We start from the raw sequence: 27,801 nt of genomic DNA, 5'->3' as shown, positions 1-27,801 counted from the left end.
TTTTTAAAGATATAAAAGATTTTTTCAACAGATAATTCTGACAGATAAAAAGATGAAATTGAGTTACATGACTGCCTCTGAAACTAATTAGCAACCAGGCCAGGCTTTCTGTCAGTCATTGACTTATTTCAACTACATCTGTGCAAACAGTACTTAGAATCAAATAGTTAGGTCAGAAATCCAAATGAAAACGAATTCATAATTTACATTTGGACTGTAGACTGCCATGGACTGAGCCCACTTCAAACCCTCTAACTATGCCTGATGCTTTTTTCATTTCATGCATTTCATATAATTTTTGTTTTACTTTTTGTATTTTGCAGGAAGTGGACCAATCCAATTGTGGCAGTTTTTACTAGAACAATTAACAGACAAATCCTGTCAACATTTTATATCCTGGACCGGAGACGGCTGGGAGTTCAAACTTTCTGACCCTGATGAGGTTGCCCGTCGCTGGGGAAATCGTAAAAATAAACCCAAGATGAACTATGAAAAATTAAGTCGCGGGTTACGCTACTATTACGATAAAAACATTATTCATAAGACAGCTGGTAAACGCTATGTATATCGCTTTGTTTGTGACCTACAAAGTCTTCTGGGATACACTCCAGAAGAGTTGTTTGAAGCCTGCGACATCAAGCCACAAAAAGACAAGGAAGACGATTGAATCAAGAGTAGTGTATTGTGGGAAGAAATGTTTCAAATATTCGCTAAGAATGTATAAAAAGGCTTTATAAGGCCTATGTTGGACATAACGGAGATTTCAAATCTCTATAATAATGGCAAATTGTTTTTGGTTGCTACTAGCAACAGTTACTATGGAGGTGTGATGTTAAAAAATGTCTGCACAAAGCGGATGATAGGCTGTTTCCTTTTGGAAATTGACCAATTGAATTACGTTTTACTGTTATTTTTGTTTTCAAATGTATAGTATTTTAAAGAAGCAATGTTTTTATTGGAACATGCGAATGTTATTTACTGTTGATCTAACTGTAGTCATTGTTAAACACTATATATATATAAAAATACGCTGAAATTTTACAAATCTGTTGTCATAGTAACAAGTAATCTCAGTTGTCATAGGAACAAATTTTATATTCATTTGTACATAATCCATGATTTGAATAATTAGCTGGAGTTGCGAATGTAATCTTTCATTAGAATCTATATCAATTGTTTGCTATTTTTTAACCAAAATCATAAATGGAATTATTTTCGTACCAATCATTATAGTCATGTTGAAGCTATAATATTTGTAAAAATTGATTTTAAAATTATATAAAGATACACAAACTTTATTTCTTATATAAAATATATATATATATATAATCTGTTTTATTCTCTTTGTCCATATTTGGCATCACGTTGTGCCTTGCTTAAAAGTTCAAGGTTATTGCCTTCTGCTGTTTTCTCCTTTTTTTTTTTTTGCTGCTGATCTATGACCTCTATGCACAGTGCCTTTAATCTATGATATGATTCCAGTCAAAAAATCTTTTCTCATTAAGCAAATGACTTTAAGTCAGAAATTATCATTCAAATTCATTTAAAATTTGTGCAAAAAAACCTTTTTCAATCATAAGTTTTCATTCATTCATCCATTCAACAAATATAAAGATATTTTATTGTTATCCCTGTAAATGAAAAACATTTTTTCATAACCTAATCTCTGTTTTATTATAAGGTGCCATTAGAAGAAGAAAAATTTTCCTTCTTTATTCACTCTTACATTTTACCTTTTGATCATTTAGTTCCTGTAAGATTTTAAATAATTGAAATTTTTGTAAGCATTTATGTAAAACATGAAAGTCTTTAAAACACTACTTTGTGTTGTAAAACTGAACATGTCATTTTAGAGTGTACTAACTAGTCTGTTGATAACTGCCATATATGGAGATATTTTTAAAAACAATTTGCATTTAAGAATTTTGTATTTTTTACAAGTATATAACTCAAATTTTTAGAATATTTTAGCATTCCTGCTGTTTGTTGGATTAATGTTAACAAATTTGTAATTGGTGAAATAGAACAATTTTGAATAAATATAATCATCAGAAATTTTGTAATATAATAATGACTAATTAAATCTGTAAATTTTCTAATTTCCTTCCATGAAGTTATTTAAATTAAAATGTCCTAATCCATTCAGGTGAAATAGAAATAAATTGTTAAACTCCTTGTAAGGTAATGTTATTTTGCTATCAGTTAAAACTGGGAATTTTTATCTACATGTAATTTTCCCAAGTTTTAAATTAGATGTTACATTTCTTCTGTAATGCAAAAATTAAAAACTGCATAATGAAAAATGGGCGGATGAAAAAGCAAATATATTTGCATAATAAAACCTTCTGTCCTTTAAAGAAAAATTGAACTTAATGGTTATTAGAAAATCAGGGAAGTAACCAGAGGGCAGATTTATCAAACTTCCAAAGTCATCTAAAAATCGTTTCTATTATTATTAAAGCTAAGTCTGGAAATTTTTTGCATCTGTCAGACATTTTTCCGAAAAAGTAAAATCTTCACATTTTAAAAGATTTATAGTACAGTTTTCCAACAGTTCTTAAAATTTCTTTTTATTAGAATTTTTAAGGATTTTAGAAGTTTGATATATGTGTTCTCTGAACAATATCCCAACAGATATTATTAAAAGATTTCTATGCTGTTTAATTTTGCTTGCTTGTAACTTTTGTAAATATTATTTTTTGGAACAGATAGCAATTTAACATTCCCCGAAGAAAAAATGTAAAAATTTGAAACATTTATGATCTCATAATGCTAAGCTGAACTGATTATATATCTCTTTAAGAAAAAACAAAAAAACATTTGTTTTCACAGCATTTTATTTGGACGGATAAATATTTCACTTTGGTTTGATGATCAAGTGAAAACATGCCATATTTGCAGATTTATTGACAACAACTTCAATCACTTAAAATTGATTGTAACTTATAATCATTGTTAAAAGGAGAACCACTGCTGATTTATTTTCATTTTTTTAATATTTTATTTATTATCTAGAAGTAGAATAATTTGAAAAACGAACTACATGAAGCACAAACCCTTTCGCTTCTTATTAACAAATTACCAAGTTGTCTGTGACATAATGATAAAGGGTAACTTCTTTAAAAATAGGTAATGAATAAAATATAATAATTTTAAATGTCAGTGGTTAGAGTTCTCCTTTAAAAATTATGACTTCAAATTGCAGTGAATTTTGAGAGATTTAAATATTTATCAAATATTTCACTGCCCAAATGAAATGCAGAGGTAGGAGAGGTGACCTCCTAATGACCTTTTCTTCGTTAGAAGGCTTTTCCACCCTCTTTCTTTTCGTCCTTAAATGACAATAAATAGTAAATAATTCAAGCTACTTGAACATTGATCAGTATTCTCTTGAAATTTTTACTATTTAGAAGGTCAAAAAGGGGTTTGGAAAGGTCTTCTAAGGAAGAACTAGAATCAAAAACGATCTACTCCCTTTGTTTATACCTCCAAGAGTGGAATACAAACAACTCAAATGCAAATGAATCGAAAGGAAACGTTTGAAATTAAAGTGTACCTTTTTGAAGCTGAAAACAATAACGAATCATGAAATGATTGAAATAACAATGTTTGATTTGAGCAGGAATATATTATGTATGTATGTAGATCTCTTATTTGAGAAAATGTCTTCAGATTCTAAGATGACGATACATGAGGTGCATTTAGCGAGTTTTTGTTTGAAATGAAATATTTTGTTTCTAAATATTGTACTTTTATTTTATTTTGGTAAGTCAAGTGTATAATTCACCTTGACCTAAATACAGTATAAGGTGTTTTTTCATTGTGTGTGTGTATATATATATATATATATGAAAAATGAATATTAATTAAAATATAAATGCTATAAAAATAGTGCTTAAAATATTAAAAATGAGAAAAAAATTCTTTTTATATTATAGTATTAAATAATTATGTGTAAAAAAAAAATATAAATGCAGGGCTCCTTTTCAATTTAGTGCAAATTACCCGGTATGTAAAAATTATTTAATAATAATTGTTTTCAGAAATTAAGTGAAGAATTAATTATATCTACACATCAAAAATAATAAGTCAACTTCCTTTACATATGTACTTCTGTATTTTCCCCACTAGGAGGGTAGTAGGTATTGGGTGGATTTATATCTGGAGGTATGGTTTATTAACTATTTGATAATTACTACATAATGTTATCTAATAAAGTATAATTTAGATCAGTTCTCAATTTAATCAAGCACCACCCTACCACTAGACACATTCTTCTGTTAGCCAGACCTGACCGATGATAGTGTTGAAAAGCAGAGCCCTGCAAATAGATATCATTATGTATCATTCCCAATATATAAAGTGCTATGTTAAGAATTCAAGACATCAGTGATACATAAAACGTGTGTATGATATTTTAGGGACAAATATTTCGTAATTGAGTCAGTATTTTAATAAAATTTTATATCCAATCTCATAAGTTGGCACGAATTTTAAGAAACAAAGCAATATTGTAAATGTATTTTACGGTGATTTTATGATGTTCCGTTGATTGCTAAATACTTGATCTTTCTCTTAAACTAAATTGCGGTGGATAATGAAATATCTGTTTTGAAATAAATCAGTGCCATTCATCTGATCATATTTTATAAAAGTCATTTCCTTTTACTTTAAGAACCGGTGATAAAACAGTATTTGTATGTCACGTATTATATTAAATATAAAATTATCTATCAAAAATAATGGTAATTATATTTGAATATTGTGCAGAAAACGTCTAACAAAATATATTAAGAACAAACAAACGATAATTGTAAAGCAATACAATTTAGCCATCCTTTTGTTTTTCATTCGGCATCCCAAATTGGCTTTAGATAGTTTACAAAATAATTTGTATTAATGTGGATGTTTGGTACTTTATTATTAACATATAATGTTTTGGTGAGGCTCCAAACGAATATACCATTTCATTAGCTTAACCAAATTCAAATTCCATCAGTGTGCGTGTCAACACTGATTCGAACCCGTTTGGTTTTAGAAATGAACACGGCCAAAGTCTTGTGTATATTGTAAATTTTAGCAGTACCACTCCTCTTTACAAGTTTTTATGCTTTGATATTCTTAATATACTGCCTTATAAAACAATTTTCAAAAGTTGAAATATAGATTTATTGGTTATTAAAAGAAACTGATATATATCACACCTATGCCTTATTTAATTAATAGTAGGGAGATGCATTCTTGTCATGGAATAAATCTCGTCACCAATTTAGATATAAGTTAAAATGAAATGTATTTATATTAAAACAACTTCCATTGCCTTATGGAGATTCATTAATTCCATTTTACAGGAGGGGAGATTCATTAATTCCATCCCTCATCAATAAAGTTAAAATGGGATCTATTTATACTAATACTACATTTACTGCCTTATATTTGACATAAAAAGTTTGTAAAAAATATTATAATATTGAAAAATATAAAATATATTTACTACTGTTTGTAATAAGATCAGTATTGTGTTTATTGTTCTGCCAATATACTATAACATCATGTTTGCTGCTATATGTTGCCAAGATAGATTGCAGTGTCATATATTACTATGGTATACAATGCTGTAGAATATATTATTTATGTTATATAATGCAGTCAATAGATTACTATGGTATACAATGCTGTGGAATATATTATTTATGGTATACAATGCTGTGGAATATATTATTTATGGTATATAATGCAGTTAATAGATTACTATGGTATAACATTAATATGCATTGCAGTGGAATATCACATACTTTATAGTCACATTGTTATATATTACTGATGGTAGTAGTGTAGTGGCATCTCACTGTGTAACATTATTGGGGTGTGATAGACTGCCTTGGTCACAATATGGTATACCTAATGGTCCACAGTTTGAGATTATTACCATGGTAAATATATTACTGAAGTATATAACAACTATATGGTATCAATTGTCATGATAACTATGGTTATGACAGTAAACTGTATTACATTCTGGTATAGTCGTACAGTGTGGTATATTGAATATATTGCCATGGTATATTACTTTGCAGTGCCTTATATTCAATATGTCACTACTGTGTAATATGAGAATTAAGTGTATTGCACTTTGGTAAATTGAATATATTATAGTGTGATATAATTATACAGCGTTGTATATCAATCAAACTGTGGTATATATAATATCTACCATTTATACTATGTCCGTCATCTATATAAATATTTCCTCCAAGTTTTGTCAGGTTTTGGATTCTCAAATAAAAAGCACTATATTGATAACACATTGTTTTTATTTTCTATATATATATATTCATAACAAAACAAATATGCTGAAGCATAAAGTTATTGTAATGTGTAAAGCTCCCCACAAAAAGATGCAGCACTTTAACAGAAAGTGTTAAATTGATATTATCAGATCTGCTGCAACATGAAGACAAAAGCTGGGTGGTGAGATGTATGTATGTGTCTCAATATAAGCACACTGAAACAAATGGCATTTGTGTGTTTTTTCATCCTTATTATTTTTACATTTTACTGTAAAGCTTGAAATCAAGAGGAACATCCAGTAAGCTACTACACTGGGTACTCTTTGAGGTCAGTGAGTGGCTGACTCCCCTTTGTTGTCTGCGATATCAATTCACAAACAGAGCAGCACCCTTTAAATTCTGGTGGGGGGTTGAATGACCAAATGGTTAGCACGTTGGTGTTGTATCATAAGGTCTGCCATTGAGTCAGCTGGCGTGGTTCGATCACCGGGTTGTACGTGACAAGGAGTAGGCTTGCCTGTCCAACTTTGTGGGTTTTCTCTGGGCCCTCCGGTTTCCTCCCACTGCTAAAGACCCCTACGCGCAAGAGATTTACAGAAATAAAATTGAACCATATGTTAGTCCCGAAATGACCTATTTTGTTTGGAGTGGGTTAAACTCTCTCTCTCTCTCTCTCTCTTTAAATTCAGGTTGTCAGATATTAAATGTGGTGACTGATCACACTTTGTAGTAGATCTGTGAGAGGGATGTGTTATTTATCGGCCGGTCTTCCTTAGCCCAGTCAGTGCAGAACAGTTGGGCGTTACACCCCATTTCATTTGGTTATTTATCGGTAGTACTGTGGAAAACGTTTCCTCCCATTTATAAATACAAACTATATTAAAATAGTTGGCCTATAATTTGCACAAAAACAGGGCAATAAGGAAACTTCTGTTATATTTATCAGTCGGTCCAGGTCTATCCGCCTTTATTCATTGAGCATTATTCTAGTACATTATTTCTAATTTGGTGCAAAGAAAAAAATGACCACATAGCTTCTAGTGCATTAAGACAGTTGTTGAATCTATCTCCAACCTTGCCATGATGTAGTTAGAGAGGAGCTCGGGATCAAGTGGCTTTTTTTTCCCCTAAACGCTCACCAAGGAGGAAATGTAGATCGCGAATTATCCGTTACACTGAGGGTTTTGTTTCTGCATGATGCTACAGATCTTTTCGATATATTTTATTACAAGATTTACTAGGTCTCTTGAGTACTGTACTGTGTTGTACATTATGTATACTAACTACTACCTTCGCACCTAATGAAATTTTCAACATATTCATTTTGCATTATCTATTTTTGAACTTTTATAGCAAGAACGGCCAGCTCTTTATCTAAATCTTACATAATGTATCATTATTAAGAGAAGTAGATTTGAACATGCACGTGAAAGTGCAATGCATGAATAATAAATTGTTTTTTATATTAATTTCGCCTTATCTCATTCTTCAACATGCCTTATCAGTCTTGTTGTCAGTAGTATAGGTAATTGGTAGTGCATGTGCTCGTGAAGAGATGTAGGTAGTAATTTACATGATAATAAATTACACTGCGTTTTATTTCTGTAATAATCTGTATACAAGATAAGATTATAATAAGAGACAGAATTTTAACGGTAGCTAATTTGCGTGGGAAGGCGATACCATATAGGCTGCCAAACCTATAGAACTAATACATATTCTTGCCTAGCAACTGTTAAAACACCGATTCGGTATAAACTAATACACTAATAGTTAACTTGCTAATTTCCGGAAATTCATTGCTATCTGTTTAACCCAAATTTACATTTAAAGTGTTGAAGGTTTTTTTTTAAAAAAAAAAAATAATAATAATTCGTTATATGAAGAAAACTTCCTGCTTTCAGAGCGTGTTATCAAGGGCAGGTCTTGATCACTCTTTTGATCGTTCTACCTAAACACTCAAATGACTAAATATTTACCAAAAAATTCGTCAATGAGAAGGGCCAATGGTTCTTTGATTGTTCGCTTTTAGCTCACAGATAAGATTTGTCCCAAAAGATTTTGCTTGGCAAATCGACTTGTGTTGTATAATAAGAACTATGTTAGACCCAATGGATTTTTCTGCTGAATTTTCTGCAATAATTTCTGAATGTTTCAAAAGTAATGGACTAGATCTATATTTAACAAAAGTTGTTTATGAATAAATCAATATTCTATATCATTATCAATTACTGAATGGTGATTGGCGTACATATGTTGATTAATGGGAGGTAACTCCATGTTAACAGTCACCAAAACGGTCTCAGACTTATTGTGTCAACCATGTAACCTTAAAAAAAATGAACTTGAGATAAAGGCTGCATTGAAATGAAGTGAAACTGAACACCAAATATTATTACCTTTTCAGGTGCAATATATATTGGGTTCTTTAGAATTTATTGCAAAGTAACAAAGTCAATATATTATATATTCTGAAAAATAAAAATGTTATTTTTAATAAGTTGGTACACGCCATCATAGAACTAGAAGTAGTTGCGGTTGTACTCAATGACATCATTTATTCAAAATATCTGTTCCCTTAAATTATTTGGCTGTTTCGTTTGAAAAGGACTTGGGAGCTAACAAATTAAGGAATTGACGCGCCACACCAACTTTTAAAACTCTTCAGAGTAAAAGGCGAGTAAAGTCGTGGGGGAGATAACTCGTAATTTTCGACCGACGGCAGACGAAGTGTTTTATGGCCCACTTTGCCACAAAATAGAACGTCTTTACTCATACTACATGTTTAGCGAAAATGTCAACATCTCCTGCACAGAAGTCAATGGAAAAACTTGTAAGTTTATTCAGCTATAGACAAAATGAGAAATAGGGGATAAGTGCCAGTAAATCTTAGGTAACTGTCTGTAGTACTACTAACTAGTACTTTTTTTTTAGTAGTGTCAATACATACGGCCTATACCTAAGCTTCCATTCCAACTCCAACTTCGAGTGTCACTGTCAGGTAGCCCGCATTACCCACATGGCTGAAGAGTTGCCCGAACTAAACTGAAATTACCCGGCCGACATATGCGCTTAATGAATTCAGTCATAGCCATTATTTAATTATTTAGCATCACCAGAAAGACGTATCTATAATCTATACACGCAGATGAAGCCCACCGGTAAAGCCTATAATTAATGCGCATGCCGCGTGCTTAGCCTCGAATGATTTCAGCCAATAAAATGAAAGATATACGGACGACTCCGCCCATGTTGACTTGTAGACCCTTTATCCTAATGCCTCTAGCCTACACATTGATTATGGCATAATATTTTATTTTTAATTTTATTATTTATTTTGTAGGTAGAGATTGTTAAAGATGTAGAAAAGAATTATAAAAGTCTAAATGAAGAATGGTCAGAGTTTAAACAGAATGAAAATAAACAGAGAAAGGTTAAATGTATCCCCTTGTTATTTATATTGAAGTTATTCTTGAATAAAAATTAAATTCAAAATATTTTAATAATAAATAAGTCCAATGTTTAACTTTAAACCAATGAATATACAACACTCTCGCTAAAAAGTATTTTAATTTACTCATACAATAAATATTAATTACATAAAAAAAATTGATATTAATTTAAAACTGAAATTCTAATGTTGATAGACCATATTATCTACCCATATGTAAAGCTCCTCATTATTTTATTTTAATCATTTTGTTGATAATGTGCTTTCAGACGCCAGTTAACATACCTTACACAGTTTATGAAAAAGACAAAGATTTTATTTTAATTCATAAAAACGATTTGGCGCGATTGGCTACAGAAATAGCCCAGTTAAAAGAGAACCTACCCAAGGTACTGAATAGAAAGTTTATAACATCTATTGGGCGATTTGATTCCATAGAAGAAGGTTAGTTCTAGTAGCGTTATAATTCGCGGGATTATTTTATAAGAAGAGTTGTCTCCATTCCGTTCATATCCAAGGCATATAAATGAAATGTAACGGGTTTTAACGCCCTACTGTTCTGCACCAAAAGGGCTAATCGAGACTGACATACGGCACACATTGTGATATGAGGGAAATTTTGCAGAGATAGCGTCAATACGGCTTACTCTTATTTCGAATTCCAACTATCAAGGGTTCTTTTACGTACTCGCCAATGTGTACACGCCACCTCGGTTTTTCGTACCACCCGAAAGACTATGCGTTGTCCCTTGCCAGGCCGTCTGTCCTGCACCACTGACAATTGACAACACCAGATTTGTAACTTACCTTACGGGTTAGTCGAATGGAGTAATGTGTCCGAATAGCTCTGTTAAGGTCATGCGATAAAAATATCTGTTTAAAACGTTTCGCACTTGTGAACTAGAGTGTTAAAAATTGCTGAAAAGGCGTCATTTTTTAACTAATGCGCATCCACCCGTTGCTTTTCCCCTACAGCCAGAGAATAAATTTCCTTGAATATATATTTGAAATATTTTGCAAGATTCTTGGTGTATTATTCATTCCGACTTTTCTAATTGTGAGGGAATTTGTGTGCCAGATCTTCTAGGCCTGGCAAATTTAGTCATAAACTAAAGCTACATTCAGAAATATTTTGTATCTAGGCAATTTATTAAACTGTATTCTGAATTCGACTTAAAAGCTTTGTATTTTTCAGAAGTAGAAAGTGTGAGGAAAGGCCAGAAACTGCTGGAATTAGAAAGTCATCATTGGAAAGCCAGATGTGAAACAGCTGTATCAGAATGTCAGATTGAAAAACAGGTTTTTAATATTTCTGTTTGTTTTTTTTCTAAAACATTGTAATGAATATTAGCTATTAGTGGATCAGTAATGTAAAGCTTTTACCGGAAGTCATGAAGAACAGAACGTCATTACACCAATAGAAGTGCAGGAGGACCGCACTGCACAAAACAAAACCGAAAAGACAAACAACAAAATCAAACCAGACTGACAAAATTGTCAATAGAACAGCTTAATATAGGATCGGAATGGAGTTTAACGTCTCGACATCACAATATTTCGGTCATTTTGAGACTAACATACGGTTATTTATATGGTCACACGTGCAATGCTAGTGGAGAAAACGTTGCCCGGGCTGCTGCGTTTCATACTCTGTGTCTAATTCCGAATGCCAAGGGTAATTTTTACGTGTAAGCTATTGTGTACATGGGTGGGCGTAGTTTTTTTTGTTCTATCCGAGCGACTAGACAAACTTTCCATATCACCCCCTGAAGAGTGAGAATTGGGCTTGAAATACTCCGAAAGATATTTTTTTTCGGTTCCCGATAGGATCCCTTTCTTGTGTTATTCTATTGTCAAACTTCCATAATTACAGGAAACCCTACAGTTGCGATGTGATCTACAGAATTTAAGTCAACAACTAAGTCAACAGTCGGATTATTGTTCCAGTTTAGGAGCAGCATGTTGTACGTTATTGTGGAGAGTGTCCAGAAAAGAGGAAGGCATTGAAGCTATTTTGGGTGGGGTGAGCAACCATGTACACTTGTGCCTAATTTATTCGAATAACAAGCCCGGTTAATTACTTTCTCAAATCATTTTTGCTCCGTAGTACCGCGTTTTCCCAAGATATATTTTAGTGAATAAAAATGGTCCCACATAGCAGTGTGCCAAAAGCAGCAGCCTTTTACGTGCACGTCAGTGTATACACGGGAAGTTTTTCGTCCCACCCTAACGGCTAGATGCTGTCCTTACCGTACCCCCGGCCCTGCACCATTGACTAAGGGGAAACCACGCTGGAAAATCCCGGGAACTTTCTCGGTCATCACCGGGATCGAACCCAACCAGCGGCTCTCTGTTCTAGACGTAGTTGAACTTGTATTTATTTATTCCTATTTTCTTTTATACTTGTTTACTATAAGTTTAAAGATGCATTATGTAAGAGCTAAAATTGTCTATTGCAGGTCTTTCATTTGATCTCAAAGTTTATATAAATTATTAAGCCCATAAACAACTCTTTAGACATCGTCGGATGGTCGCGATTTTCAGTGGATCGGCATTTAAATGTTTAATTTAAAAATGGATAATCGAGACTTTTATTTAATATCGTAACAATTGAGACTGTATTGTGAATACTTCAAAACCTGATAACTTCGCTCAGAAACGAGTAATTCGACTGAAATTTTCAATATATTCATTTTTCAGTTTCTATTTTCAAACTATTATAGCAAGAACGACCAACTTTATATTTAAATCTTTAATTTAGATATATTTATCAACGTCGTAATAAATATGACTGATTTATTGTCATGTTACAGAGTAAAGTTGATGAGTTTTTTTGTATTGTATCGAGTACATTAGATGGGTATTTGGCAGCGTATAAAGATGACTGGCCCATTGAACCTTCAGATGAAACCAACTTTATACTTGCTCTTTGTGGCACAGTTACAAGTAAGCACCATTAGCAAAAAAAAACATTATTAAACTTATACAGATAATGTAGCTAGAAATATTGAATCCCTTGCATGTGAACGTCTAACCACTAAAAGGGACATCGGTCTAAGATAGAACGCAGTTTGATGCATTTGCCGCCATTATGGTACCCTTGCCGCCAGTTTGATGCTGCACTTACCAGCTTTATGGTGCGCTTGCAACCCGTTTGATGCCCTTATCAGCTTTGTTGTATTCTTGCCGTCAGTTTGATGCCCTTACCGGTTTTTTTTCGCCCACATTTTCATGTGGACGTATATTGTCGTCGCCCCTGTCCGTCCGTCCACAATTTGTTTGTGGACACTCTACAGGTCACAATTCTTATCCGATTTTGACGAAACTTGAAATATAAGTTTATCTCCAAAAGATCTAGGCTGCTTTAGATATTGGCATGTATCGGATCGACACTTCATGGATTATGGCCCCTGTTTGTACGAAATTATCACGTTTTTAGCTTGTGAACACTGTAGAGGTCACAATTTTTATCCGATTTTATTGAAACTTGAAATGTATGCTTATAACCCAAAGATCTCGGTTCCTTTCGATATTATGGCCCCTGATTGTACGAAAAATCGCGTTTTTAGCTTGTGGACCCTATAGAGGTCATAATTTTTATCCGATTTATAAAACCGTATTATTATATCACCGTTACATCCTAAGGACGGCTGAGTTCAAATTTCGTGAAAATCGGCCAAAAATTGACAGACAAAATGGCCGCCGTTCGTTCTCAAATAGCGTAAAAATGTGGTATATCAAGGTTGTGGACCCTATAGAGGTCACAATTTTTATCCGATTTTATTGAAACTTGAAATGTAAGTTTATAACTCAAAGATCTCGGTTCCTTTCGATATTTGCGCATATCGGACAGTAACTTCCTGAATTATGGCCCCTGATTGTACGAAAAATCGCGTTTTTAGCTTGTGGACCCTATAGAGGTCATAATTTTTATCCGATTTAAAAAAACGTATTATTATATCACCGTTACATCCTAAGGACTGCTGAGTTCGAATTTCGTAAAAATAGGCCCAAAACTGACAGACAAAATGGCCGCCCTTCGTTCTCAAATAGCGTAAAAATATGGTGTATCAAGGTGGTGGACCCTTTAGAGGTCACAATTTTTAACCGATTTTGTTGAAACTTGAAATCTAAGTTTATAACCCAAAGATCTCGGTTCCTTTCGATATTCGCGCATATCGGACCGTAACTTCCTGAATTATGGCCCCTGATTGTACGAAAAATCGCGTTTTTAGCTTGTGGACTCTATAGAGGTCATAATTTTTATCCGATTTAAAAAAAACCGTATTATTATATCACCGTTACACCCTAAGGACTGCTGAGTTCGAATTTAGTAAAAATCGTCCCAAAACTGTCAGACAAAATGGCCGCCATTCGTTCTCAAATAGCCCAAAAATATGGGATATCAAGGTTGTGGACCCTATAGAGGTCACAATTTTTATCCGATTTTGTTGAAACTTAAAATGTAAGTTTATAACACAAAAATCTCGGTTTCTTTCGATATTTGAGCATATCGAATTGTAACTTCCTGAATTATGGCCCTCGATTGTAGGAAAAATAACTTTCTTTTTAGCTTGTTCTCTATCCATCTCTCGAAAATGTGGGCGTATCCTGCCTGGCAGCCGCTGGTTTAGGATCCGGTTACTGTCTAGTTGACACACTTACCAACTTGATGGTACTGTTACTGCGATTCTCATGTCACCTTTACAACCAGTTTGACGCGCTTACGCTTACCATCTTTAATCTTGTCATCTCGTCAGTGTGTTGCGCTTAACGCCATTACAGTAAGACTGCTGTCTTGGTCGATCAAACCCTAATCGATGGTATACTATTGTCTACTTTATCATCTTCTATAATAGTATGATTTTTGTCTTGCATGTTTCAGATGTAGCCGCCTCAGCGTATGGCAGAAATTTCCTGATTACAAATCAACATGGCCGACAACTAATTGATACATTTACTGTCTTTCTAGCAGAAGCTCCCGTTAAAAAGAGTGCGGTCTTGAAAAAGTAGGCAGATTTTTTCCACACTGTTTTAAAACGGGCTTCATATATTTTGGGTGCATAAGCTGGTTTGTTTTGAATGGGCGATACCGTAATTATTTCTTGTTATCAAAATACAGTACTTGAACAGATGGAAGCTTTGGTCATCGTATTTTATATAAACGAATTAAGACTGATGCACCGAATCGCTATGGTGGGTATCGTGCACGAAGAATTGTCTGCCAACATTGCTTACTCTTTCTAGAACACCTAATGTCAGCTTGTTTTATATATTTCCAGTTTGATATTAATGTGCGTGTATAACATCAGTATAAACCAGAAAGGCTTGAAATATCTATGTAGTAAACCAGATATCATGTCTCTCTTAGCCTGGCATCTTCAAGGTACTTTTTCTTTTATACATGTACTTATTATTATATACTCATTATCATATACTTTTTATTTATTATTTTATACTTATTATTCGATAACCACTCGGTCACCCAACCGCTCACCAGTGTTGAAACATTGCACCTATCATTGTTGAAACGTTGCGTCTAATCATTGCATTTTATAACAAGAAAATCGCTGTAAACCTTACCCCTGTTAAAGTCAGTAATTGTATACTATAAAAGTTTGTTTTATTTGATAATTGGTATTTTGTTTGTAGAAGAAACAGACAGTGAGAATCGTCTGAATACACTCAGGATTATCCAGTCTCTCATATCTGATGAAGATAATATAAATATAGTTCATCAACTACGTGAGCTGGTAAGTTATATTACCATTTCTAGAATTATTTCTGAAATGAAATGGGGTTTATAGTCCTACTTTTCCGCGCCGACTGGGCTAATGAAGACGGAGATCTATTTCTTAACGTGAACATAATCTGGCCCCGGTTTCAGAATCTCAGACTTAAGTTAAGAATTTACTCAAAATTCAGCCCCTTATAAAACCTTTGTTGTTGTAATGTATCAAATACATCAATAAGAAATTATGTGCAATTTTTTTGTATTTCATAAACAGATTGAAAGTAAATTCTTGTCTGAGAATGGCTTCGTGAAATTAAAGTTGATAAAACTTTATGTACTTTCCAAAATGGCACTAGAAGAGCACAATACCGTTTCATTAGTTCGGTAGGATTGGCGCCAGTGAGACTGACAGTGACAAGGAAGTGTACCTAGCTCAGTGACTGATCATGACGAGGGCAACAGAGGCAAATTCTGTTCATATTTTGTAGAAAAAAAATAATGATGACCCACTTCCTTAAAATATACTCCTCAGCCCACCATTTTATGTGGTAGGATGTCATCTTGTCACGGGGCCCCGACGACCTCATGATCCGTCACTGACCGAGCTGTGCTGGACAGGTCGGCTGTCCATGCAAAATTCTTGTACCTTACAATCACACATCACCATTGCAATAAAACATGACCATAAGTAGTGCTGGTGAGTGCCTGAGGTTTTAACCCATTCTATAAAGTTGTTTAGTGTTCAATTTTTTGTATGTACCTTTTGTTTGTGCAATCATTCATCATGCATTTTGTGAATATTTCCCTGCTAACATCCAGATTCAAAGTCAATGGAATTATTTTTTGAAATGACTTTACTCTTTCTTCCAGTTACCTGCTACCTACTTGCAGCAATTAGCAGTGGACCGAGACAAGAACATCCAGGATATAGCATTAGAAATAGTCATGGATCTTCGAAATATTTCCAATGAATCATGAGATGATATGTGTATTCAATAAAAGCATCTTTTCAAATAATGTTATTTCAGTGCATATGTAAACCCTCTTTTATGTGTTCCATAGTCATATATTTATTACAATTGTCTATAAATCCCAAACTATCAGGATTTAACGTCCACTCAAAACAAACTAGGTCATTTGGGACTAACACATGGTTCAATTTTATTTCAATAATTCGTTTGCGCATGGGGGTCTTTAGCAGTGGTAGGAAACTAGACGACCTGGAGAAAACCCATGAGGTTGGACAGGCGACCCTACTCCTTGTTATGTACAACCAGGGATTTGAAACCATGCCAGTTGACTCAATGACAGACCTTATGATAGAGCGTGCACATGCTAACCATTCGACCATCCAACCCGCCAGATTATCAGGGACTGGTACCTTTATAACCCAGATTATCAGTGCATGGTACCTTATAACAGAAGTCTACCATGGTATGGTACTTCAGGACAGGCAATCAGTGTATGGTACTTTGAAAATGAATTTAAAGTACTTTTTGAAGGGTAATAATAATTATACACAAAATGAATGGATAAGATTTCCCTTATTAGCTCTACCATGGGTTGATCCATCGTCAATAGAAAGCTTAAACATGCATTATGCAAGAGCTAAATCTGATTATTGCAAGTCTTAATTTAGGCTTCAGAAGTTATAGAAATTATAAATTAGATCTTTATTTAAACAACAAGACCAAAATCAACTCTGTAGACCCACGGATGGTTCGGCTACAGCTCGGATTAAAATAGGATTTCACTAATTGATTAAATCAAATAAGGGGTAACCTGATGAAAATACGTCAGCTAAATGATAGAGTGTACTTAGCGAGGCCGCTGTAAAGCGTTTCCGTATGCCATTGAAAACTTTACTTGATAATCGAGATATGTAGGTGGAGTTAACGCCTGTCAATCAAACGATCGGCGAAGGTGAAGACACATTTCGCTACCATTTCTAGGCAAATATTACGATGATAACTATGTTCAGAATAAAGTAATTTGACTGAATTTTTCAAAATATTCTTCTTTCATCATCTACTTTTGAACTGTTATAGCAAGAATGGCCAACTCTCTATAAAAATCTCCCATAATGCATCTTTAATCTCGCTTTAACTACGTATATTTTATCAAGGCCTTCACTAATACCCTGCATATTACGGCACTAATTTCAATTGGGTCCAAGCCCAGTTTGTTAGCCTATCAGATTTGTCGATCATTGTGATTACCAAGTCTCACGCTTTCAAGCTAAAATCTCTAAGGTGATAACCGAGTTACAAAGTTCAAAGTTTGTTCAATGTCAAGGGTTCCGTGGAGGTAGCTATGTCCCGAATTCTGATTGGACACTACTGTTCAAGTGTCTGTAGATAATGTAGCTATAAGTTCAGGAATTGTGAAGTAATCTAGCAACGTCCAGATGTTATGAAACTTGCAGTCTTTAGGAACATGGGGTTTATCATACCATCCAAATGACTATACACTCCCGTACTACACCATTAACCAGGGAAAACATGCTAACAAAGGGATAGCCAGCTACATTTCCTTTCTCATTGAGTCACTGTGACGCCATAATACTTTAAAACAAAGACTAACCTATGAATGGTACTTTACATAATTTTACTACGTAAATATTTACATATACATTATTTTGTATAATAATTCATTCATATCTTGTTATATGATCAATGAGTTTCTGTATATACTATTTTCAGAAACTTTAGCAGAATTTAAAGAAAATCAAATATCTGTTGAAAATCTGTGGCTCTCTTCTTAAAGTGGTCATATTCTACATACCCCAAATTCAGTTCTTTATTAGCAGACAAAAATAAAGATTTTCTAACAACAAAACCCTAACAATGCAGTTCATCTGCACACAATTCAGTATCCTTAATTACTTCAATATATTATAAATTATGACATATGGTCAATACAGATAGCGTGCAGGACATAGTATTTTGTGATTCTCTTGGCAGTACTGAGTGCTGTTGGATGGGCATCGCATTCATTTATTTACCTTGTAGTAAATAATATAACTCAATGGTTTCTCATTAAATTCATTATTGACATTAAAACACATTAGTTTTGCAATATAATGTAAACAAAAAAATATTTCTCCTTTGAAATGTTTAACTTTTATCTCCTCAATGCAAACTGGAGGCTATTGCACTTTCGCACTCCTAGAACTCAACAGGTTTACATTGGCTGAAAACTGTCATATCATTAAGCCAAATGTCTTCATTATCAAAACACTTGCAAGTCATAGGTGTGCCAAAGTGCAGTAGTGTCATTGGCAACCCTATATATTTCACGATGCGGATCTTATTGCAGATTTATAATATTCATGTGTTTTGATGATTCCATTTCTTTTTTTTTTCAAAGTTAAAATCCATCTGTTGCACTCTCTGAATATTTACAAAATAGATGAATCCACATCTCCTCTCATACCATATGAATATTATTTACAAAATGAAATTTTAAAAAATTGTCTCTTTTAAACTTTTCAAACTTTCTTTGGAGGTGGTCTGAAAGCAGAGATAACATAACATTATACTTTGGCAACTTAACACAAGAAATTTTTTAAATATATAAATAAAACTAGTACATTAACTCCTGTAGCACTAAACTGTTTTCAGTGAAGTCAATTTTGTCGATCAGCTTTAAATTCAGTGGCTGAAACTTCAAATTCATCATAAAACAGTATGTGCAAGGTAGTGAGCAACACAAACCAAGAATTACTGGACTACTATTTATCACCAACAAATAATTCAAGTGTGTGACAACCCTTCTAGAAAAACAGACTTTCAGACTAACATACAGTTCTTTTTTCCCTATGGTCCTGTGTGCAATGCTAGAAGTTAAATTTTTCCTGTGTTTGCCTACTTTTTATCGAATACCAACTGTCAAGAGTTATTTTACATGCACATCAAGGATAACACCTTTTTCATAGCATTCAAAGGAATGTAGGCAATATCCCAGATAAATCAGATCAAACAAGACTCAACACTTACATGTTACAAATATTTTAACAAATGTAGAAATATATATTCATTTTAGAGATTGTAGTTTGTGATTCAAAATATCCATGCATAACCGTCACAAATTAGGTCAATTTGGGACTAACCTATGGTTTAATTTTATTTCAATAAGTTGCGTGTAGGGGGTCTTTAGCACTGGGAGGAAACTGGAGGACCCATAGAAAACCCACGAGGTTGGACAGACGACCCTACTCCTGGTCATGTACAACTGGGGAATCAAAACCATGCCAGTTGACAAACCTTATGACACCTTGCAAACATGCTAACCATTTCTCCCCCTCCCCCGAACTGATTTGAAGCAAGCAAATAGAATATCATCTTACTAACCTGTATATACCAACTACCACAGCATGATCACGTTCATATGGTTCCAACGTCAACTGTTCTTGAGGTTTTATTTTTTCACTTTTTAATTTACTGACTTCTCCTGCAAAAACTGCTTCTGGTTCGGCCGTTGAATCGATACAGTTAGCCTAGAAACAGAAAGTTTAATTAAAGATTTTGACTAATCATGTGTTGCTGTAAATACAAAGCAGATTTTTGGTGCACCATTACATATGAATCTATTTCATATTTCCAACACAATCAGTCATAAGGGCAACAGAAATAAAACAATTCATATTTTACCAAAAAAATTCAAACATCTGTTTTCAGTGAAGTCAATTTTGTCGATCATTTATACATTCAGTGGCTGAAACTTCAATTCATCATTAGACAGATGTTATAAATATCAAGTCTGAAGATTGGAATTATTTCAATGATATCCAGGAATTCACATCAAATCTAATTATTTCTATTCAAGCAAAAGCAATGTGGCATTTATGCAAAGACAGCATATGAATTTCATTTTTTTTTAAAGCAATCTTTAACATTTGAGTGTCGACTTAATCATGAGATATTTCAGGGAATTAGTGATAAGAGGCCTGAATAATTTAGAAAATTTTTCTTGGCATTCGAGCCTGTAATTCTGTTTTTAAATTCCATTCCACTATTAAAACCATAGCCAATTAATTATCATTTGGGTTTTTGAAATTACTAACCTTTATAGAAATAACAACATGACCGCCATTTTTAAGGAAATTGTGTGCATTGAGGGCTACAATACGAGCTTGATCTGGCTGAGCAACGTCTGCAAATATTGTATCAACCATACCTAAAAACAAAGATTATATTAACATGCATTATACAATAATAACTTGTTGAATGTTTTTATTAACTGACAAGGGGAAACAAGGTCGGGTAATCCACAGGTACTTCCTCAGCCAACACTGGGATCAAACCCAGGATGGTGGAAGTGCTTATAAATGTACAGTTTTTGACACAAAAGTCTGATGTATAGATTAAGAGCATGCACTAAATTGGATAGGGAAGTTGTATTAGCCTATTCTATATTACAAAATACATATATTAAGTTCTGTTTTCAGTGAAGTCAATTTTGTCGATCAGCTTTAATTTCAGTGGCTGAAACTTCAAATTCATCATAAAACAGATTCACATTGAGATATATTTATGTTTACAAATAAATCTATACTCAACCAGCTGGTCTATAGTGTCTACAGTTAGGGAGTATAATTCCACTATATTTAATAAACCTAAATCTCTTGCATTTATTAGTCATTATTTTTGGGTCTAAATCCATATTGGGTATGGAGTTAGTGTAGAAACCATTAAGCTAAGCCTCATCTCAAGACTAACTCCATATACATTCTGCATTTAAGAACGGTTAATCCTTACCTTAAAGGACAATATTGGTGTCGGCCAGTTATCACATATGTGATAGAACTGGTTAAACACATTCCAAATATAATTTTAACACAGAGATCATGCGAGACGGAGGTAATGCATAAAAGAAAACATGAGTTATCATTTTATATAACCGACTGAAGTAACGAGCAATAACAGATACATGGGCTAATTTCTGCTCACTGATAATTCCTTTGAAAATAAAAGTTGTTATACGAGACTGAGAGGTTATCTGACAATTCAAAAAAATAATTGAGAAAAATAGAAATAGCCTGTACATTCCTTGTCTTTTAACATTCTATACTTAACAAAAACATGGTAAAGCACAGACTTTTTTCTATTTTTTTCATCAAGTGCCAGTCAATTATTTTTAGAAATTGTCAGATATCCTCTCAGTCTCATCTAACAACTTCGGGTCTTCGAAGGAATTATCAGTGAGCAGAAATTAGCCCATGTATGTTATCGCTCGTTAATTCAAATCTTCATTACGCTTGGTGAATTTTGAAACACGTTTAACTAGTTCTATCACATATGTGATAATGGTTGCCACCAACATTGTCCTTTAAATATGTTTTTAATGTAGTTCAATTAACGAGGACCGTATTACCAACAGGCCCTTTAAAATTCTCAACATTTGACCTTTCATCCTGAATAGTCTAGTGTACCATGTATACCAGTTTCGAAGATTGCTAAAGATTCCAAGAAACACAGGTTTACTCACCCATCAACATTCTGTATTTATGTGGATGTCTGGCATCTTCAATGATAGGAATGATATTAGGTCGTTTCTTAGCAACATTTATTAAATCTCGTCCGCTTCTGTGTGAAAATTCTACAGCATAAACTAAACCATCCTGAAAATCATTAAATTTTAAGAATTGGACGACTTGAACTTAACCACCTGGCTTACAGGAAATCCATGCCATTTGTCTTACAATAACAGATTAGTAAGTACATTTCCCTTTATTACGTGTACAGAGCTATAGTGTATGTTAATCACAGACAATATTTGTCTATCTTGACAAAATACAGCTACCAAAGTTAAATCTTAGTTCAGTCAACAATAACTAATCCATTATATCACCCTATAGCAGTAGTTCCAAACTGTTTTCCACTCACTGATCCTTGAGGACAACTTACAAATCTCTGAGGGCCCTCACCATTTACCACTACTATTCCTTTAATCTTTGATAACTCCTAGTCATACCCATTAATCGGACTCTGATGTCAGCTACTGTAAATCATTGCCCAAATACCAACACACTGAATTTACCTCAGCTAACTTTTTAAAACAAGACTCCATTTTTTGCTCGGCAGACCCCCAAAAACTTAGGGTTAGGAGTTTGTGGCCTCTAGATTGTGAAACATTGTTTTATAGGACAGACTAAATGTAACAGTAATGAGTACAAATAAGGGTACTTACAGGTCCAACTATATCTGATACATGGGAGACTGTTGTACCGGAAGCAGCTCCTAAATATAAAACCTTACTACCAGGTGCAATATGGATATGATCAACACCACCTAAAATAGCAGCAGCTAATTTAGATCGGAAAGGATTCCACGCTCTATATTCTATTTTAACTTCATTTTCCTACAACAAAAAAAGAAAAAACACATTTAATAACATTTTAACCATGAGAAATTTGTATTTTTTCAAGTATTTCATGCATGGAATTAATAGAAAACAATAAATGATGTGATTGCATTCAACTTATAAAAGGGATCAACAGTTGCTTGGTGATTATGTCTCTAGCTTACTTAATTAGAAGATCCTGGTGTTGACTGATAAGTTTCTTAGGATTTTCTAAACTAATTCCCCCGACCCTTACCCTATTACTATTAGAAGTAGAGAAACGTGTTCCTGGCAAAAAAATGTATCTAGTTATTGAGATGCGAATCCCTGTGTACTTGTTCAAGTAGTTGTAAAACAACCTTTGACAGTTACCTGTTGTGTCACAAATTCTTGCTTTTAACATTTTATTCACTTTTTTGTACAATGATGTCAAACGATTCAGACGACGAACTTAATTGCCAGGCCCATGTGACTTAGTTTCTTAATCTAACCAAGAACTTGTCTATAACCCTCAAAGTCTGGATTGTGTAGTATATTCACATCAGATGTATTCACAATCCGTAAATGTGAAACAATTCCCATAATTATATACAGAATTCGGTGGGTAATATTCATCATTTTATTTTGCTTACTTCCAAGACCATTAGTTTAAAGGCATAGAGTTTGGGAAATTAACAATGTTCAAGAAAAGAAGTGCTGGTGTTTTGTGAAGATTTGTGAAAGTTTTCAGAAAGTTGGTATAAATATCAACATTCTCATTTCAGTAGCAGAACTGGAGTATCATCATTAAACTTAATCATCCTCATCAAAACATGCAACACCTCACTATTGCAACTCCATTGCATAGCCAGAATATAGGTTTGAAGGCAACAAAACATACTCCCACCTGCAGACCCTGAAAAGTGGCAATTAGGCTTGAAATCCGAAAAGTTAAAGAAATATACAAGTATAAATACCTCGACCGATATTTTCTTCTCTCCGTAAACTGTTTCACCAGGTGTCATATTTTTAGTAACAAGAGCATCTTCTTTACCCCGAGCAATAAATACACCTGTAATTGAACAATTTTTTGCATTGGCCTTCCAAGAAAATATTTAAGTCGAATAAATAGACGAGGAAAAGCATGATATGGTAATCTGAGTTAAGATTACAGGCAATCAATCAATACAGAATTTGCATAGCCCAATAAATTTTTCAGATAAAGTCTGGTATGCCCTTTTAAGTTTATGTTGATTCTTTTATTGTTTATTCATGTCAAATAGACATTTAAGTCTAAGATATGGTCCATATTAAACACAGGCACATAATCTGTGTATGGTAAAATTCAGAGGCATTATAACAGTTTTATTTGGGATTTGGGTGATTTATATGGTAATTTATATGTAGAATAAATATCATACCCTGATGTCTATGTGGCTCTATCATAACTTGTTTTCCTCCGGCCATTCCACCTCGACCACCTATAACATTTTCAAGTACAGAATTAATTTACTTCATTTTGAACACAACGACTAGGTTAACTATTTAAGCATGACATTCAGATGATCTGATTGTTTTGTAATCAAATGACTTGATTTAAAACATTAACTTAGAAAAATGTATTTTAAACTATTAGAGCAACTGGATTATAATTAGTCCCTATTTTAATTCTATATAAAGATTTCTTCAAAATGTCAAACTCAAAATGTCAAACATTATTGACAAATATGGCAGTTGCTAGACACTTTTATTTATTAATTTCTATTTTTCAAGTGAAGACCTAACATTTTAATAAAGATTAAATATTTTACCTCTTCCACCTCGACCTGAAACATAGAATAAAAATAAAATTTAAAAAACGAATTATCCAGGTGCTAGTTTGTTAAACTAAAGGCATGTCACACATTCTATGGGTGGATTACTCTGTATAGTACAATATCGGGTCAATGCCAAGTATTGTATATTAACACATTTGTCACAAGTGTTCATAACTTGGGTAATATCTTATAATTAAAAAATTTGTCACAACCCTACTTAAGATTATTCTTATTATACAAACCTCCTCCCCTTCCTCCAAATCCTCCACGACCACCTCCTCTTCCTCCAAATCCTCCACGACCACCTCTGCCTCCTCTATCTCCCCCACCCCTGCCTCCCCGGAAACCTCCTCTACCCCCACGGTCTCCTCCGCGGCCCCGGAACCCCCCGCCGCGATCACCTCTTGGACTGAAACCTGTAAAAAGATAAAGCATAGATTAGTCTACAGTACAATAATAACCGAATACACATAACTGAACTATAAAAGCTATAAAAGTTGTCTTCTATGACATATCTGCTGTATAAATTAATATTGCCTAAAATATTTTTGATACCCTTTCTAGCCTTTGTTGAGAATGGATGGGAACTAGTATTAGTAGTATCTTTGAGGACAGATCTGCAGTACGAATATCATCTGAAATATCTGACTCTACATATACATGTAGCCCACTTCAATCTACGTGCTTTATCTGTTTTGCTGACTGAAATTTGCTTAATTTTCTTCAGGGAAAATGCTGCTAATGACATCACTCCGATATGACTGAAAAGCACTTATTAAGTTATTTTGGCACCATGGCACGCATTCACTGTTATAGAGCATTTTGATTACCTTATTATTGACATTGACCTCAGATTTTAAAATACCATAACTTTGGATCTAATTAGGATATTTTGATGAAATAAAAAATTTTCAGTAGCATTTTATGTGTATTTTCAAAAAATATTTTAAAGAAATTTTTTCTGTCGTTTAAAACTTTGACCTGAAAACCCTAATCAAGGTATTTGTGTGGAATAGGACCTTGGCATATATCAGACATGGGTTAGCAGAATTGGCTGATGAATCAGAATTGAAATGAAGTTTACTTATTAGTTTATGACAATCCAGCTGCCGGTCCGCCCAATTCCAACATGATTGACAATAATAAATTGGAATTTTCATTTTGGATTTGGATCAGCTTATTATAGGCCGTTGTTAGGGAAACTTCAATGCCAGAATTCATGACGATGACAATTTCTAAATCTTTAAAACCCATTCGATATGAATAAGTAGGGAAATCTATGTTAATAGACAAGCCTTTTAATAAGTACAGTGTTCCGACCACGTGGTTTTATTATTTATCCTTTTACTTTGCCAAGCTGACGACTTTTTCTCCTCCAAAATTCATAATTAAAGAATAATACACTTATAAATTCATGCGAGTGGTAAAATACTGGTTCGTGTATGCAAACATCTACTTAATTACCATAAATTGTTGTTTATTTTTACCTGGTCGACCCATTTTCTATTATTTTCAGTATTTTGCAAAACACGTGTATTTTGATTTCATTACCCACAATACCTCACATTGAGGAAAAGATAACTCTCAAAAATATTTTAGAAGACGTGACTTCCCAGTCTGTTGTTCAATATCAAGGGAAACGACTCCATATAATTCAGGAATGCACAGGCATTTAATTGCACGGTGGAGTAACCCTTTCTTCTATGTAAATCATAGGAGTTAATCTAACTTTTAGTGCTTCGTTCTGCTCTTCAGAGAGCATTTCAGATATCTGCTTTAATAAAATGGAATTAAACCTAAATTATTTTTTTTTCTATTTATCAGATTAAAATAGAAACACCCTTGAATTCGTCATTAAAAATATATTGATGGGGTTCAACATTATATTTTACTGCAATTGCAGATGACAAAGTCTTCCTGGTGGTATAGTACTGCGACAACGATATATGTGTAATATACAAGTCATAGGTGTGATCACAGGTTTGTGCCTGCATGACAAGTCATATATTCGTCAAGCTAACGAGGGGTTGGAGGGCCGATCAATGGTTAGCATGTGCGCGCTGTATCATAAAGCCTGTCATTGAGTCAACTGGCGTGGTTTCGAATCCCTGGTTGTACGTGACAAGGAGTAGGCTCGTCTGTCCAACCTTGTGGGTTTTCTCTGGGTCCTCTGGTTTCCCCCCACTGCTAAAGACCCCTACGCGCAAGTGAATTATTGAAATAAAATTAAACCATGTTAGTCTCAAAATGACCTAGTTTGTGTCGAGTGGACGTTAAACCCAATCTCTCTCACTCGTCAAGCTAACCTCCAGGGTACTTCTCGGTTTCCACTCACTTCAGAAGTATCAACGCTAAACAACACATTTCTCTGGAGTACTTCCCTGTCTCCCCTCACTTCTGAAATATTGAACTTTAAAACCCTACTTCTCTCTCAACACTCTCTTTCATCATGACTTCAGGTCCCGACAATTAACAGCATCTAAGTTGATGAAGATTATTGTAAATGAAGCTGTCTGGGCAAAATATCCTTCTTAACATAGTACAAAGAATATGTCCATTTTAATTTGACCGGACAGAAAAGTAAAGTGTTTAATGCATCTGGGTAATTAAGATGATGACATATTACATAACTCTTTAACACTGTTTCCGTTTACTTTTTTGATATTTACATAACTCTTTTTTGTCGAATTGTGACTGTTGAGTACACGGGTGGACATCAGTTTTCCTGTGTCCAAACAAATGGCCATTTGTCCTGGAAATGGAAATTATTTGGCCAATACCTGGATTGAACTTGGACATATTCCCTGATCAATGAGTCATCGTCTTTTTCACTCACTCATTGTGGCTCCCAAATAAATACATTGAAATTTGTTTTTACTTCAAGACTTTATGTAAGGCTAATGAATAATTTATTAAATTTATATAATTCAGATGATAATCACACATTTAAATACAATATATTAAAATATATTAAATGCTTCATCAATTAACATTATTGAAAATATTCACAAAAAATTTAATTATTATTACAGCATATTTATAGTGCACCCTTTCATATAACATGTTCAGGGGCACTTTACAAAGTGACAATGTAAATCACACATAAACAACAAGATTATGGGCATGTTAACGATTGTATACAGAGTCAGTTAAAAGCCTGATTAAATAAATGTGTTTTAAGTTGTT

At 33.6% G+C, this 27,801-nt stretch overlaps 3 protein-coding genes and 1 non-coding gene across 5 annotated transcripts in view; 2 read left to right on the top strand and 2 right to left on the bottom strand.

Annotated features, from left to right (window-relative positions):
• Positions 1–6,303, top strand: part of LOC126829714 (protein c-ets-1-B) — an 87,903-nt gene extending 81,600 nt beyond the window's left edge. For both annotated transcript variants that reach the window (XM_050559807.1, XM_050559808.2), the window contains one exon: positions 324–6,303. In XM_050559807.1, coding sequence (XP_050415764.1) covers positions 324–667 — 344 coding nt within the window. In that variant the 3' untranslated portion in view covers positions 668–6,303. The remainder of the gene's footprint in view (positions 1–323) is intronic.
• A 2,713-nt stretch (positions 6,304–9,016) lies between these two features.
• Positions 9,017–16,453, top strand: LOC126830529 (heat shock factor 2-binding protein). The gene is made up of 10 exons (XM_050560925.1): positions 9,017–9,123; positions 9,634–9,723; positions 10,011–10,185; positions 10,937–11,040; positions 11,615–11,764; positions 12,555–12,687; positions 14,627–14,750; positions 15,024–15,127; positions 15,394–15,494; positions 16,346–16,453. The coding sequence occupies exons 1-10, from the start codon at positions 9,085–9,087 to the stop codon at positions 16,451–16,453; spliced, it is 1,128 nt and encodes a 375-aa protein (XP_050416882.1). The 5' UTR covers positions 9,017–9,084.
• Positions 16,454–18,065: 1,612 nt separating this feature from the next.
• On the bottom strand, positions 18,066–26,195 carry LOC126829721 (rRNA 2'-O-methyltransferase fibrillarin). Its single transcript, XM_050559823.2, has 10 exons — positions 26,103–26,195; positions 24,858–25,031; positions 24,610–24,624; positions 24,220–24,279; positions 23,776–23,870; positions 22,667–22,837; positions 21,965–22,097; positions 20,541–20,653; positions 19,828–19,973; positions 18,066–18,987 (listed from the first exon to the last, which is right to left on the bottom strand). Exons 1-10 carry the CDS (start codon positions 26,113–26,115, stop codon positions 18,966–18,968), a joined length of 942 nt encoding a protein of 313 aa, XP_050415780.1. The 5' UTR covers positions 26,116–26,195; the 3' UTR covers positions 18,066–18,965.
• On the bottom strand, positions 23,543–23,611 carry LOC126831189 (small nucleolar RNA snR61/Z1/Z11). Its single transcript, XR_007684167.1, has one exon. It is a non-coding gene; the product is annotated as a small nucleolar RNA snR61/Z1/Z11 (small nucleolar RNA).
• Positions 26,196–27,801: the final 1,606 nt, after the last annotated feature.

The sequence above is a fragment of the Patella vulgata genome, chromosome 8 (assembly GCF_932274485.2).
Source record: "Patella vulgata chromosome 8, xgPatVulg1.2, whole genome shotgun sequence".
NCBI classification, from domain to species: Eukaryota; Metazoa; Mollusca; class Gastropoda; family Patellidae; genus Patella; species Patella vulgata.
Note: the sequence above shows the minus strand (reverse complement) of the source record. Positions and strands in the feature narration are given on the sequence as shown.

Bases quoted from the DNA above. Each gene is read 5' to 3' on its own strand.
- LOC126830529 (XM_050560925.1), top strand. From the start codon at position 9,085: ATGTCAACATCTCCTGCACAGAAGTCAATGGAAAAACTT. The intron at 11,041-11,614 runs GTTTTTAATATT...CCATAATTACAG, and splicing joins AATGTCAGATTGAAAAACAG to GAAACCCTACAGTTGCGATG. The intron at 11,765-12,554 runs GTGAGCAACCAT...GTCATGTTACAG, and splicing joins TTGAAGCTATTTTGGGTGGG to AGTAAAGTTGATGAGTTTTT.
- LOC126829721 (XM_050559823.2), bottom strand. The intron at 23,871-24,219 runs GTATGATATTTA...GTTCAATTACAG, and splicing joins AGAGCCACATAGACATCAGG to GTGTATTTATTGCTCGGGGT. The intron at 18,988-19,827 runs GTTAGTAAGATG...CTCTGCTTTCAG, and splicing joins GTGGTAGTTGGTATATACAG to ACCACCTCCAAAGAAAGTTT.